Below are 13842 nucleotides of genomic sequence, written 5' to 3'. Positions count from 1 at the left end.
AATACCAAGATAGCGCCGATGTGCTTGGCTTGGCATCCTCGGTCGTGCCTGTCTCGCCACTTTTTACCCTCCCTTTTCCCTTTACCTTCACTTATTGACCTCGGCACTGTGTTTTTTATTTTTATTTTCCTAGTTGTATGCTCATCTAGTTGTTGTGCACTGATAACATATGACAGGCAAACACTTTTGAATCTTCGTTCCTTCCATTCGTGTTGGACTGACCCCTGCTGGAGTGTGGGCAACGCTAATCTACCACAACTGGATACGTTCTTCGGCTTCTCCTACCTACAATGCTTCAGGAAGCGGGGAAGAAGGAGTGGCCGTCGCGTCTGTCTCAGGGCCTTTCTCACAGCCTTTCTCAGAGCCAGAATTATGGACCATGTACATGCTCACCTGGACACGCCATCATTTTCTCCTTCCTCCCTGGACTGCTCTGACGCTAAGTTGCTTACTTATTGCTGGATTTACCCAGTTGATCATCAAGCCTCCTCTGCCCGTTCTGCAACACGCTTTCCTGCTCGGATTTGGATAACGTTGCGCCAACGGGGAGTTTGTTGAAGCAATCTAAGTACTCTATGTCATGCTTCTAGAGGTGACTTACTACCCTGGCCACGGATTGCATTGCTTAATGTCAGGTCGCTGGTAAATAAGACCTTTGTTTTAAATGCCTTCTTCTCTACTAACAGCCTTGATGTTTTATTCCTTACGGAAACCTGGATTCGCCCTAGTGAGCTCATCCCTCTCTCTGAACTTCTTCCTTTGGACTGTCTTTTTTAGTTCACCGAGGCTTTCTGGTAGGGGAGGTGGTTTAGCCTCGGTTTTTGAAAACTTATATAATGTTAGGCAACTTTCCTCACCTAACTTTGCTAGCTTTGAAGCTCAGTTATTGGAGATGACCACTCTGTGTGTGTTGATCTACTGACCGCCCAAATATAACAAGTGGTTTATCTCGGACTTCGCCAACTTCCTGGGTTCCGTTCTACGTTCATTCTTGTCCACAGTCTTGTTACCACTCGTATTGACTACCGCAATTCTCTTTTGCATGGTCTCCCCCAAAAATCCCTCCATAAGCTTCAACTGGTTCAGAACCCCTCCTACCAGCACAACACCCCTGTTCTTCAGGAACTTCACTGGCTCCCTGTGAAATTCCGGATAATATTCAAACTTCTTCTGCTCACCTTCAAGGCCATTCATAACCTTGCACCTCCTTACCTTTCTGACCTGTTAAGCTCTACCTGTTCTGCCCTTTCACTTTGATCTTCTTCGTCTATCCAGCCTGCTGTACCTTCCTTCCGCCTCACCACCATGGGAAGCAGAGCTTTCAGCTGCTCTGCTCCCAGGCTGTGGAACTCTCTACCCCCAGAAATAAGAAATATTGGTTCTCTCCCCCAGTTTAAATCTCAACTCAAAACCCATCTGTTCAACTATGCATATTCACTGTGAATCCACTGTTTGTTAATTTTATTTTGTGCTTTTGTTTTATTTTTCTTATTTTGTCATTGTTTTATTATGTGTTTTATCCTTTTGTAAAGTGTCCTTGGGTGACTTGAAAGGCACTCATGAATAAAATGTATTATTATTATTATTATTAGTAGTAGTATTATTATTAGTATTATTATTAAATATGACTCTGTTCTTATTATTGGTGATTTTAACATGCACATCTGTTGTAAGAATGACCTGCTTGCTAAAGACTTTCTTGCTTTAACTGACTCTTTTAACCTCCTACAGTGGGTAAATGGGCCAACCCATGTTAAAGGCTATATTTTGGACTTGTTCTTTACATATGGCCTGGATATATGTATTAAGGATATAAATGACGCTGGAATGATCATTTCCCAGTTATTTTTGATATTTGTTTATCTGCCGTGGGACCGCAGTCTGTAGCTCCCTCTTGTCTGCTACATATACTCAGCTCTGAAGCTGTGTCAAAGTTTGCTGTGTCTTTTTTGGATTCGGTATTTATGATTCCTGACTGCTGCTCAATTCGCTCATCTGATGGTTATGCTAATATTTTGTCATCATTATTTTCTTCTACCCCTGATTTGGCTGTACCTGACTGCTGTTCTCTCTGCTCGGTTGATGGTTATGGTAATATCTTGTTAGCTCTTTGTTCTTCTATTCTTGAGTCTCCTGCTCCCATCAAAATGAAGCGCTCTAGAACCTACTCTCATTGCTGGCTAAATAATACTACGCATGCCTTACGACATGTTTGTCGCTGTGATGATAGAAGGTGGAAAAAGGTAAACTTCAGGTCTCTTATGATATGTTACGGACTAGCCGCTCAAATTTTCAAACTGCTGCTAGAATGGCTAAAGCATCTTTTCTTCCCAAAGTCATTCTGGCTAATGGTCACAACCATTAGCCAGAATTTGTTACTTTGTTTTTGACCATTAGCCAGAAATTTTAAGTAAAAAATTTTGTTACTTAAAATTTTTAATTCTGTTGTTAATCCCTGTTCTGATATTCCTTTACTATATTCACAAGCTCTTTTGTGAGCGTTTTCAAATTCTCTTTTTAGATAAGGTTTCATCTTTTAAATCTTCCTCTTCATCTGCTTCTTGTCCTGTTTTTTCCTCTGGGTGTAATTCAACTTTTCATCGAGTTTTAGCCCGTGGTACTTTTGACTTTCAAGCAGCTGGTTGATCAACTGAAAAACACCAATACTGTGTTTGATATTCTCCCATCACGCATTGTTAAGGGCTGCTTTGATGTAACTGGACCAAGCATTCTATTCTTAATAATTTAAGAATAGTCTCTGGATCTGTCCCACTGGCCTTTAAACATGCTGTAGTCCAGCCTATTCTGAAAAAAAAAAAGAATCTTGATTGTTATGATCTCTTGAACTACAGACCGATCTCTAAGCTTCCATTTCTGTCCAAGATCCGGGAGCAACTAGTTCTTTCTCAGCTTCAGGTGTATTTAGACGCAAACAACATTGCAGAGAAATTTCAGTCTGCCTTTAAGCCATGGCACAGCACTGAAACTGCCTTGCTTAGAGTTCTCAATGACCTTCTTATAAGCACTGATTCTGGACGCTCTGTGGCCCTGGTTTTATCGGACCTTTCCTCTGCTTTTGATATGGTGGATCATAACATTCTTCTACTAAGACTTGAGCATACTGTGGGTATTAGAGGCACTGCCCTTAACTGGTTTAAATCTTATCTGGCTGACAGGTCCTTCCCGGTTAATTTGGGCAACTTCTCGTCTTCCTCGGTACCTGTACGCTGTGGTGTGCCTCAAGGATCTGTATTAGGCCCTATTCTCTTCTCATTATATCTGCTCCCTCTTGGAGCAATTTTTGATAAGTATAATATTACCTTTCATTGCTATGCCAAAGACATACAGATTTACTTTGAGATTACTGACGATCTTGCTGTGTCTTTTCATTATTTTCGTGAATGCATGCGTGAGGTTAAAGATTGGTCTAAGAGTAATTCTCTTGTCTTGAACAAAGAGAAAACAGAGATTGTGGTGTTCGACAGTAAAATCCTCCGCGACCAATTGTGTGCTGCTTTGATGCCCTTTGCTAGCTCCTCTTCTGATTATGCCGGTAATTTGGGTATATTATTGGATAGCTCGTTTCTGCTGTAGTGAGGTGTAGTTTTCATCAGCTGTGCCTTATTTCTAAGGCTATGCACTATGTTCCTCATAAAGACCTGGAGAAACTTATTCACGCATTTGTGACCTCCAGGTTGGATTACTACAACTCTCTTTACATTGGCTTTCCTCCTCCCTTCTCCTTAGGTTGCAGACTGTCCAGAATGCAGCAGGAAATTTTCCTCCATCACTCCTGGTCTTGCCGGCTTGCACTGGCTGCCAGTTAAGTACCGTATTCAATTTAAAATACTACTCTGCACGTACAAAATTATTAACTCATTCACTGCCATTGACGTCTATAGCCGTCAATGGCAGTGAATGAGTCAATGGGTTTAACCAACCCGTTCTCACTCCCGACGCGTAAAATAATGACGATTTGTCACGTCCCTTAACTTCTCATGCTGACGCCTAAGGTACCCTTCCACGTTTTTATGTGACGCTGTGGGTTGTCAATTCATTCCAATATGAACCCGCTCGCGGCGATCAGAGACGCTTCGAGCAGAGGCTCCAGCCATCCATTTACTCCAATAATAACCCCGTCACGGCGAAACATGACGCCGTGAAGCACAATCTAACTGGAGAACCGGGGACCCTCTCCGCAAACGGGTTTTTCTCCCTAATTTAATGCTTTCTTTTAATGACATCGTTAACATTTCTCAACAAAAACACCTGAAAGTATCACTGATAATTCAACAATAAAATCGCTTCATGTTGTGGCCATCACACAGTGTTTTCCAAACTGATTCACGATCTGAAAGTGCGCAGATTTAACGTACATAATCCTTTGTTAGGTTTATTATTTTCATTTCACACGTAAAACACATTTATAGATTCATTCACCACTCCTGTTAGTTTTGGATGCGCTCGGCTCCAACCAATCAGACGCAACCTGTGTAAGCAAAGGCTGATGGGAGAACGGAGAGACCCATTTATAAGAATAAGAAAATGAGGCGGAACTGATTGATTCTAATGCAGGTATGTAAAAAATACATATATTTAAAGTAATACCTTGATGTGTGTTTTAAAGTTTGTTTTTTCATAAAAGCTTCAAACAAACAGAGGTGACTGATCTCGGAAACGGTTTAATGTATTTAAAAATGGCTACAGCTACCGTCAGCATGCTTGCTAGGTAATGACTACACGTGGCTACTGCAGCATTAGCCATTTAATCCAACGATGATGGATTAAATCTATTACAAACGTTAAAGGACTTGTGTGCTGCAAAATACCCTCACATGGTGCGTAAAGCAGTTTTTGCGCTAAGAGTTCTGCTAGCTCTTTACAAACTGATGATGCTAACGTTAATTGCTAACATTAACCGGAGCGCCAAGACTGAAAATCATTTGAATTGCGTTAGTTATGTGTTTATGTCACTGAGTTCTGCAAAAATCTCTTTCCTCTTTAGCTTGAAAATGAGTGATTCAGAGGATCCCGAGCTGGAGGAAGAGCTTCAGGCTGCTGACGAACTCCTTCAAGATATGCGGGTAACATTTTTAGTGGAAACAGTTGTTAAAGAGGGAACACGCTTGTCTAATATTTTGTACGGAGTAAACGTTATGTTATTTGAATTTTTTTTTAAAGTTTATGTCAAATTAAGTTGGTTAACTTAAGATGTTTGATAATCTTTGCTTTAATCATAGACTGTATTTTAGGTGTTCCCTTTTTTCCTTGTTAATTGCGTAGAATGATGCACAGAGTGAACCTCAGCCAAGACCAGTGCGCTGGAAAACACGTGACAGACAGGGAGCTTTTATTCCTCAAAGACCATCAACCAGTCGAAGTACTAGTTGCATGCCACGTGGTCAGTGTTCACACAACCATTGATTTTATCTCACAACTTGTTTTCACCAAAGAATTTCAGTAAGTAAATATTCTTCATTCCCCCCCCCCCCAGTGTCCAGAGAGCAGCATCAATGTCCACGTGAAGAACCTAGTTATGTTGCCAGTGTCAACCCAACAAAAGGTACTTTACCTTCTTGTATATATTATGATTTCTGTTTACTTTTATATTTGTTGTTATAGTTGAGTTATGCAGGGCTTTTGTGGAGTCCTAAGAAACATACTGCCTAGAGTGTTTTTCACTTTGTGGAAGAGTTTCTTCCTTTCTTTATTTTTTTTTCTGTTAGTGTATGGAACTGAGGTGCTTCGTCAGGAGCTCCTTCAGTTGTTGGAGGATGGAGAAGAGGACGCAGCCATGACTTGTGAGACGTCGTCTGAGTCAGCTGCTACTCACTGGGCGATCAGAAATATGGTGTCCTCGCAAAAGTGGAAAGAGGCCAGGCCTTGTCTTATAGACAATATGTTAGCTACTCTGGATCCACAGTCACACCGTGTGTGTCAGTGTGGCAAACAAGTAGTTGTGAGGTGTCTGGACTGCCTGCCTCTTCCATTCCTTTGTGCTGACTGTGATATTGCAGTTCACACACGCTTTGTCCTGCACAACAGAGAGGCAGTAACAGGAGGGTTTTTGCAGCCTTCATCAGAGTTTCACAAGCCAATAGGTACAGTTTTTAAGTCTTATGCATTTCTTGCTATGTATGAGTATGAGTGGGTGCTGTTATTGTATATTTATTGTGTATCAGTTAATTTCTAATTCTTTTTATATATATATTGTGTGTTCTAATGTTAGTTCGGCTGTTGCCTGTGCAAAGGCCAGACCATGTGTGTGACTGCCCAGCAGGTAACGTTGAGGTTTCACCCGGCGCAATTGTGGCTCTTGTAACCATAAATGGTAAGTTGCCCTTTTGTCACACACTACATACACAATAGATGTGTTTGGAGGTTTTATTGCAAATTGTGCATTGCTATCTTGGTTTTAATTACCCTCGGCCCGCAGTATATGTGGGCACCTGTCAAAGGTCATTTGGATTTACCAGACCGATTTGAAAACAACATGAAAAAAATGAATGCTTTGAGCCATGACTGAATTTATCCTGAGCCTTTCTAAAGGCCGTTATAACCTTGCACTGCCAGTGGTGAGCTGCACCAGCTGTGGCCTAATGTGGTCCCCCTCAGTTAAGGACATCCTGGGTAGTGGATATTGGCCTGGCACCTTAAATTTCTGCACCCTGTTTTCAATGGATGTCTTTCAGTCTTTCTATGACATTAAGAAGGCTGCACCAGGGATGTCACTTAAGGCATTTGTCAAAATGCTGGATGAACGAACAGCCCATTTTGGAAGGGTGAGTTTCTAAATTTGCTAAGTTTAAGGAAATTGTGCAAATCAATGTTTATGATGACTGTCCTTGAATATTCTGTTGTATGTCCTCTATGTAAAAGAATGGCCGAATATCAGCTGATGCCTTCAGTAAAAGTTTCTTGGAGTGGAGTGCTGTAAAGTTTGAGGTGGACAGGATGTGCAAGGAGCCATGCTTTAGCTGCCCTGCCTGCACTCCAGACATGCTCGCCGTCTCAGTTGATGGAAACCGCAAGCTTTATCGCTTTCAGTCTAATGCAAGGTACGTTATGCATTGTGTACATAAGTCAAATATGGATTTGTAGAAAAATGTATTTTAATGTTTCTTTTCAAACAACTGTCACTGTGTTCGTTCAGCACTTCAGAGCAGGGGAACTTTGAAGGTGTCTTCATTGAAAAAGATGAGGAAGTTGCTGAGTTTGTGAAATACATCCAGAGACACACAAATCATGTAAGATACACATATATATTAGTGCTGTTAGCGTTAATCTTGTTAAAATGACGTTAATGCCGTAACCATATACACATACGTGTGTGTGTGTGTGTGTGTGTGTGTGTGTGTGTGTGTGTGTGTGTGTGTGTGTAGACATATATGGATGGGTCGATATTTTTTTTTATTTTTCTCTTGGTGTTGTCGTAATACTATTTACTTTACTTTATCTTAATGTGTACTTAATTTTGTCACCATGTGTATTTAAAAAAAACAACATGATTTTTATTTTGTGTTATCAGTACTGTCCTGGGGAGATATGAGGTCTTGTGTGACTCGAGGCTAATTCAGCTAATTGTTATGCATGTGTTTTAAAAAGTTTGTCCCTGATAGGGCTTAATCATGTCATGTCTTTTATGTTAAAATCTTTGAGTGTATAGGTCCCGGGGAAAGGGTTGTGCGGATCTTCATCTTGGACTGCAGCAAAGGAGTCGTCCAAAAAGTCCACTGGGAAGTTGGATGAGGAGGGCATGGAAATAGCTGTTTGTCGCCACGGAGTCCTCTTAGCTGCATTGAACATGTTTCGAGGGGAGATCTTTGCTTACCCCCTTTTTCTCCAGAGGAAGTTGGCAGCTAACCTGTAAATATTTCCCCTATTTAACCAAGGTGGCTCAGCAGTGCCCTGAGCTGAGGAACCTCTTGTCAATGCGTCCTTTTCTTTCCGTCATGCATGCAAAGGCTCACACTTGGAAATGCGAGGTATACTGCAGCTTGTAGTTTTGGATTAGTTTGAGACATTTTGTTATAAGGTCGAATGAATTCAGCAGTCATGTATTGTGACCTCCTTTCTATAGATCAAATGGGGAGGTGCGTTTCAGGATGGGGCCGGTTCAACAGTTGGAGAAGAGGTGGAACAAGTAAACAGTTTCCTGTCTAGGGCGGCCATCACAACGAAGTACATGTCTAAAGCAGGTATGTGTCCGTGTCTGAGATTCCACTCAGTCTCCTGCTCATTAATTCTAATTTGTATACTAACTGAAATGCAGGGCGAACAGACATGCTGACCCTCCTGGCTTTGGGCTGGAACAAAAGGAAAGTGGAACAACTGGGCCGCACTTTGAGCCAGAGATATCTAAAGGTCAGTTTTTCAACACCCATTTTAATGTGTGTGGTAATGGGGGGAAAACACCAGTACTCTAAAAATGTCCATATGAATGACATTTATTAATGTATTCTTAGATCATAAGGATCCTTAGAGAACAAGTGGAGAGCCTGAATGCGACCAGAAATGAGCTGGGTGTGGATGACGATACACTGCAGCAATGGGTGGCCGATGTGCAGAAATGGGCTGAAGGTGCGTCTCAATATAATGCACTCATGTATAACAACAGGACCCACCATGGCCTCATTAAAGAACTTAGAGTTAAGATCTTTCTGACAGTGTCAACAAACAATGAAAAATAAGCCTTGTAAAAGCAAATTTATGGCAGAGTTGTTGCGTTTCATCAAATTGGACAGAACCTGGGTTGAAATGATGTCGTACTAGTTGGTTTTATAAACCTGAACACCAACATACTTGTTATCTCATGATTATCATGATAATGCAGCACATGAAGGCTCCAGATGTCTTATAATGAATGTCATCAAGTCAGTGATTACAGAGTCCACTGTAGTTTGGTGACTGTTACTCATCCTGTGTTCTGATTAATATTCCTCTCACTTAGAAAGTGATCAAACTGATGGCAGCCTTGGAGCGTTGCAGGCACGAATAGAGGAGCTTGTCGTCATCATCAGAGTGCGAACACAAAGTCTTTACAGACAAAATGGTACGTCCCAGTTTCTTTGAAACGGACCGTTTGATGCTCAGTTTGTACAGCTTGTGCAGCTACTTTGTAAACAGAATAAAATCCGATCCAGGTTTGTTTAAGCTGGATGTGATTTGTTCTAGCAAACAAATTGATGAGTGTAGATTAAAATGTAAATATATGCATTATGTGAAGGTGTGAATTTTTTATGATTATTTACAGATAGCAACAGGAGGCGACACAGAATTCGCAAGGTCATCTTAGTTGAAAAGAAACGCTTGGCGGCTGCTGTTGACGACTACAACAAGCTCGCTGAACCAACAAAGCAAATCGTATCCAGTGATGCCCTCATGCAGACCGATATTTGGCCCTGGCAGAGCACAAGTGAACGTAAGCTCTTGATTTATAAATATCCTTTTTAAACAAACTCCCAGTATTCAATTCAATTCAATTCAATTCATCCATCCATCCATCCATCCATTCGCTTCCACTTATCCTTTTCAGGGTCGCGGGGGGTGCTGGAGCCAATCCCAGCTGTCATAGGGCGAGAGGCGGGGTACACCCTGGACAGGTCGCCAGTCTGTCGCAGGGCCAACACACAAGGACAGACAACCATTCATACTCACATTCACACCTAGTGGCAATTTGGATTATCCAATTAACCTATCCCCTCAATTCAATTCAATTCAATTTTATTTATATAGCGCCAAATCACAACAAAAGTCGCCTCAAGGCGCTTCATAGATACAGAGAAAAACCCAACAATCATATGACCCCCTATGAGCAAGCACTTTGGCGACAGTGGGAAGGAAAAACTCCCTTTTAACAGGAAGAAACCTCCGGCAGAACCAGGCTCAGGGAGGGGCGGCCATCTGCTGCGACCGGTTGGGGTGAGAGAAGGAAGACAGGATAAAGACATGCTGTGGAAGAGAGACAGAGATTAATAACAGATATGATTCAATGCAGAGAGGTCTATTATCTGAGCAGTAGTTGAATGTTTTGTTCTTGAATCATAATATGCTACTATGTTTTCCCATCTGATGTTGTTAAACTGTAGCTGCTGCTGACCTCCGGACAAAGAGAAAGGTCTTTGAGAAGGTGATGGCTGTGAGGCGCCTGAGAGAGGAGGAGATGATCCTTTGCAGGGAGATGCGGCATCACTGGACAGTGTTGCGAATGCGTTCTGTGGTGTTGGGGACAATCTCCTCAGACTGTAAGCACATCTTTTATTTATTAATTTTTTGATGAATCGATTGAAAATAAGAGCAGATGCTAAAGTCTTACTGGATCTTTTACCTATATCTAGATTGCTAGCTAACACTGCCTTCTCCCTTTTAAAAAAATGTTTAATTACAGCATCCTAATTCCTTGTGTTTATGAGGTGAGGTTTTTTTTTTTTGTTTTTTTTACTTTTCTCATATTTATTTGTTTTGTTCTTTTTACAGCCTCCTTTGTTGGCATGTCGGAGGATGCACAGAAGGGACTCTGTAGCCTGGTTTTAAAAAAACAAAGTGAACTGAAAGCTGAAATGCTCAAAGTAAAGGACGTGTACAAGAGAATCCTCAGCCACCAACCACTCCTGGAAATGGACTCGGAGGAGGAGGAGGACATTCCAGACGATGCCACTGAGAGTGATTTGAGCACTTCTGATGAAGACTGATTGTGTCATCACTGATGTTATGTTTGGTAAAATAAAAAGTTAATCACATCTCTGTTCAATGTGATTTTTCAACTGACATTTTACATTTTGAGAAGAAAAATGGAATTTCCTTGGTGCAGTTGTTTACCCTGAATCATTATTTCCCATCTAATTTAATGACTAGTGTACATGTTCAGATACGATAACATAATTTAATTTATGGGATGCTTTCTGGGCTGCTCAAATTATCACAAAATTTAAAAGCACCAGGCAGCACACTCACAAGTAAATGTTTTTGTTCAGTGTTTTGTCGAAGAAATCTACAAGTACAATTGAGATGTTTGCTGTAGTGGTATGTTTGTTAAGAAGCATGCCAGCACACTGGTGAACTGACAGTCCCAGAATGCACCCGAGCCATTGACTCGCCCCAGAGCAAATGAAATTGCTTATCTAGAAAGACAACCGTCATCAAAGAAGAAGTAAAAGAGTAGGAAACAAATGGTAAGGGAAGGTACTGTGGGGTAGGAAAGAAAGGCCAGAGCTGTGCAAAATGACCTCCAGCAGGCCACAAATGTGCACGTCTGCTCAAATGGTCAGAAATGGACTCGATGAGGGTGGTATGAGGGCCCGACGTCCACAGGTGGGGTTGTGCTTACAGCCCAACACCGTGACGGATGTTTGGCATTTGCCAGACAACACAAAGATTGGCCACTTTGCTACTGGCGCCCTGTGCTCCTCACAGATGAAAGCAGGTTCACACTGAGCACTTGTGACAGTCTGGAGACGCCGTGGAGAACCTTCTGCTTCCTGCAACATCCTCCAGCATGAGTTTGGCAGTGGGTCAGTTTTGGTGTGGGGTGGCATTTCTTTGGGGAGCTGCACAGCCCTCCATGTGTTCGGCAGAGGTAGCCTGACTGCCATTAGGTACTGAGATGAGATCCTCAGACCCCTTGTGAGACCATATGCTGGTGCGGTTGGCCCCGGGTTCCTCCTAATGCAAGACAATCCTAGACCTCATGTGGCTGGAGTGTGTCAGCAGTTCCTGCAAGACGAAGGCATTGATGCTGTGGACTGGCCCGCCCATTCCCCAGAACTGAATCCAATTGAGGACATCTGGGACATCTTGTCTCGCTCCATCCACCAACTGCACCACAAAATGTCCAGGAGTGGGCAGATGCTTTAGTCCTGGAGTCTGGGAGGAGATCCATCAGGAGAGCATCTGCCACTTCATCAGGAGCATGCCCAGGTGTTGTAGGGAGGTCATACAGGCATGTGGAGGCCACACAGACTAGTGAGCCTCATTTTGACATGTTTTGAGGACATTACATAAAACCAGATTAATGATTCTGTATTGCATTGATCAAGGAACCAACCCAATAGGAGCTAAAGGAATCCTCTTGACATTACTTCACTCAGTAAGTTTATACTATGTTTAATGTGCATTTTCTTCATCAGTTTAGAACATAACATGTTAGCGCTCCCTGGTCCTTTTTGGAGATAGATCCTGAGACAGCAGGCAGCTATGGAGAACTCGTGTCAGCTGTGGTAATTAAGGAATACTTTGATTTAATATTGATTTCATGACAACTATCCTCAGGCACATATTCCTGGATATATATAATGACATAAGTAAACTACCATTTTAGAATCATTGCCTTCTTTGATTTGACTTATTGCCTCAGACTTTGGCCCTGTGTCCCCAAAAGTATAGAAAATCCATGACACTGAGTAAGAGGCCTTTATCATGTTATAAGTGAGAGAGTTTGGTGTAACAGTGGTTGAACATGCCAAATCAATCCACAACATACTGCCATTCCCCAGCTGTAACCTGCATATGCATCAAACCAAAATCCAGTATCATAGACATAAAGATGAGGTTAAAAGGGTTGTATCATTTTGCCAGATAGCTTCATCCCAAAAAAGATAGACATTCTTCAAAAACAAAAGTTTGTGAATATTTGCTTTTTTGCCAGGCCTAAACCAACCTGTTAAACTTATCAAATTATTGTCATAGATACAAACCTATTGATTGAAACAGAATAATCCATTGAAGCCTCCATCATCATCCACGATCACTGTTACTGTTCAGATTATTTTATCTCTGTTTTCCTCTAGAATGTTTTGAAAATCAGCATTTGATCAACAGACTTTTTAAAAGTTTATTTTGATCCTATTGTTTACGTGTGTAATTGCATTTTTATTGAAATTATGACAGGAAAACCCTCAATCAAATTGTATCTTTGATATCTAATAATAATATTAACAATAATGTTACATATGTAATATGTACACAATAATATTGTGCAAACAAACAAGAAAAATAGCAAAAAATGTCAATTTTTTTTAATACCCTGTAAATAAAAACCACATATGACCACAACTCCAAATGTGCAATTGTCACTGCATCTAAACATGACATATTACAAAAAGGTAGAAACATATAATATACAATATGTTCTGAAGCTGGTACTGGTGCAGTTAACTTTGCTTTAGGCTCCCATACACAGTAGGTGTTACTTACTTTACGTGCAGTGCAGTATTACTTTACCTTGTAATATGTTATAATAAGCAAGTCACTTCTACATTTATGAGGATGTAGACAATAATGTTGGCTGATATGTAAAACTATGAGATGTCGAGTGCAGGGAAGATATTATTGATCGATCAGATTCATGAATGTGTTAGGTACTTAAGCCACAATTAGAGAGTGAAACAGAGACTGACACTGGTTGAAATGTATAGTAAATATTTTATTTTGAACTTTTATGCTGAACTACAAACTGTGAACTGTGCGATCTCTGCGACCTGTGGTGCCTGGTTTACTGTGTGTAAAACTGCGCAGGTTCCCATGTGTCATCCCACACTTTGCCACTGTCAGGAGAAAAACATAACAAACAACAACGACAACCACACACAAAATAGGACAATTTAGGTTGTGACATATGACAATTTTTTAGGATGAAATATCTTCTATATTCATGTCATGCTTTATACACCTTCATTGTAATATAAATTAATCAAATCAAGTCAGAGAGTAATAATATATGTAGTAGATGTCAAGCAGGACCACAGCAGCAGCCACGATCCATCGGAACCTGCTGGATGAGAGAGCACAGAAACTCCAGGGAAGAAGTTTAGTTAGTAACATGCATGAACTGCATTACTGAGACAT

At 41.2% G+C, this 13842-nt stretch overlaps 1 protein-coding gene across 3 annotated transcripts; it reads left to right on the top strand.

Annotated features, from left to right (window-relative positions):
- Window positions 1–3943: 3943 nt before the first annotated feature.
- LOC120716720 lies at window positions 3944–10741 on the top strand. 3 transcript variants are annotated; one of them, XM_040004319.1, is made up of 16 exons: window positions 3944–4575; window positions 5006–5084; window positions 5284–5401; window positions 5495–5563; window positions 5727–6101; window positions 6230–6331; window positions 6550–6782; window positions 6880–7058; window positions 7154–7247; window positions 8081–8198; window positions 8273–8364; window positions 8466–8580; window positions 8951–9052; window positions 9254–9421; window positions 10089–10244; window positions 10477–10741. In XM_040004319.1, exons 2-16 carry the CDS (start codon window positions 5013–5015, stop codon window positions 10689–10691), a joined length of 2208 nt encoding a protein of 735 aa, XP_039860253.1. In that variant the 5' UTR covers window positions 3944–4575; window positions 5006–5012; the 3' UTR covers window positions 10692–10741. The 3 variants fall into 3 exon arrangements, with proteins under 3 accessions (XP_039860253.1, XP_039860254.1, XP_039860252.1); XM_040004320.1 differs by lacking the exon at window positions 3944–4575 and adding an exon at window positions 4664–4838; XM_040004318.1 differs by lacking the exon at window positions 3944–4575 and having other exon boundaries at window positions 4664–5084.
- Window positions 10742–13842: the final 3101 nt, after the last annotated feature.

The sequence above is a fragment of the Simochromis diagramma genome, unplaced genomic scaffold (genome assembly GCF_900408965.1).
Source record: "Simochromis diagramma unplaced genomic scaffold, fSimDia1.1 OVJJ01000565.1, whole genome shotgun sequence".
In the NCBI taxonomy this organism is placed as follows: Eukaryota; Metazoa; Chordata; class Actinopteri; order Cichliformes; family Cichlidae; genus Simochromis; species Simochromis diagramma.
Note: the sequence above shows the minus strand (reverse complement) of the source record. Positions and strands in the feature narration are given on the sequence as shown.

Coding starts and splice junctions, on each gene's coding strand:
- LOC120716720 (XM_040004318.1), top strand. CDS start 4,836: ATGGTGCGTAAAGCAGTTTTTGCGCTAAGAGTTCTGCTAGCTCTTTAC. Junction 6,332..6,549: donor GGCTCTTGTAACCATAAATG/GTAAGTTGCCCT, acceptor GCCTTTCTAAAG/GCCGTTATAACCTTGCACTG. Junction 9,422..10,088: donor CTGGCAGAGCACAAGTGAAC/GTAAGCTCTTGA, acceptor GTTAAACTGTAG/CTGCTGCTGACCTCCGGACA.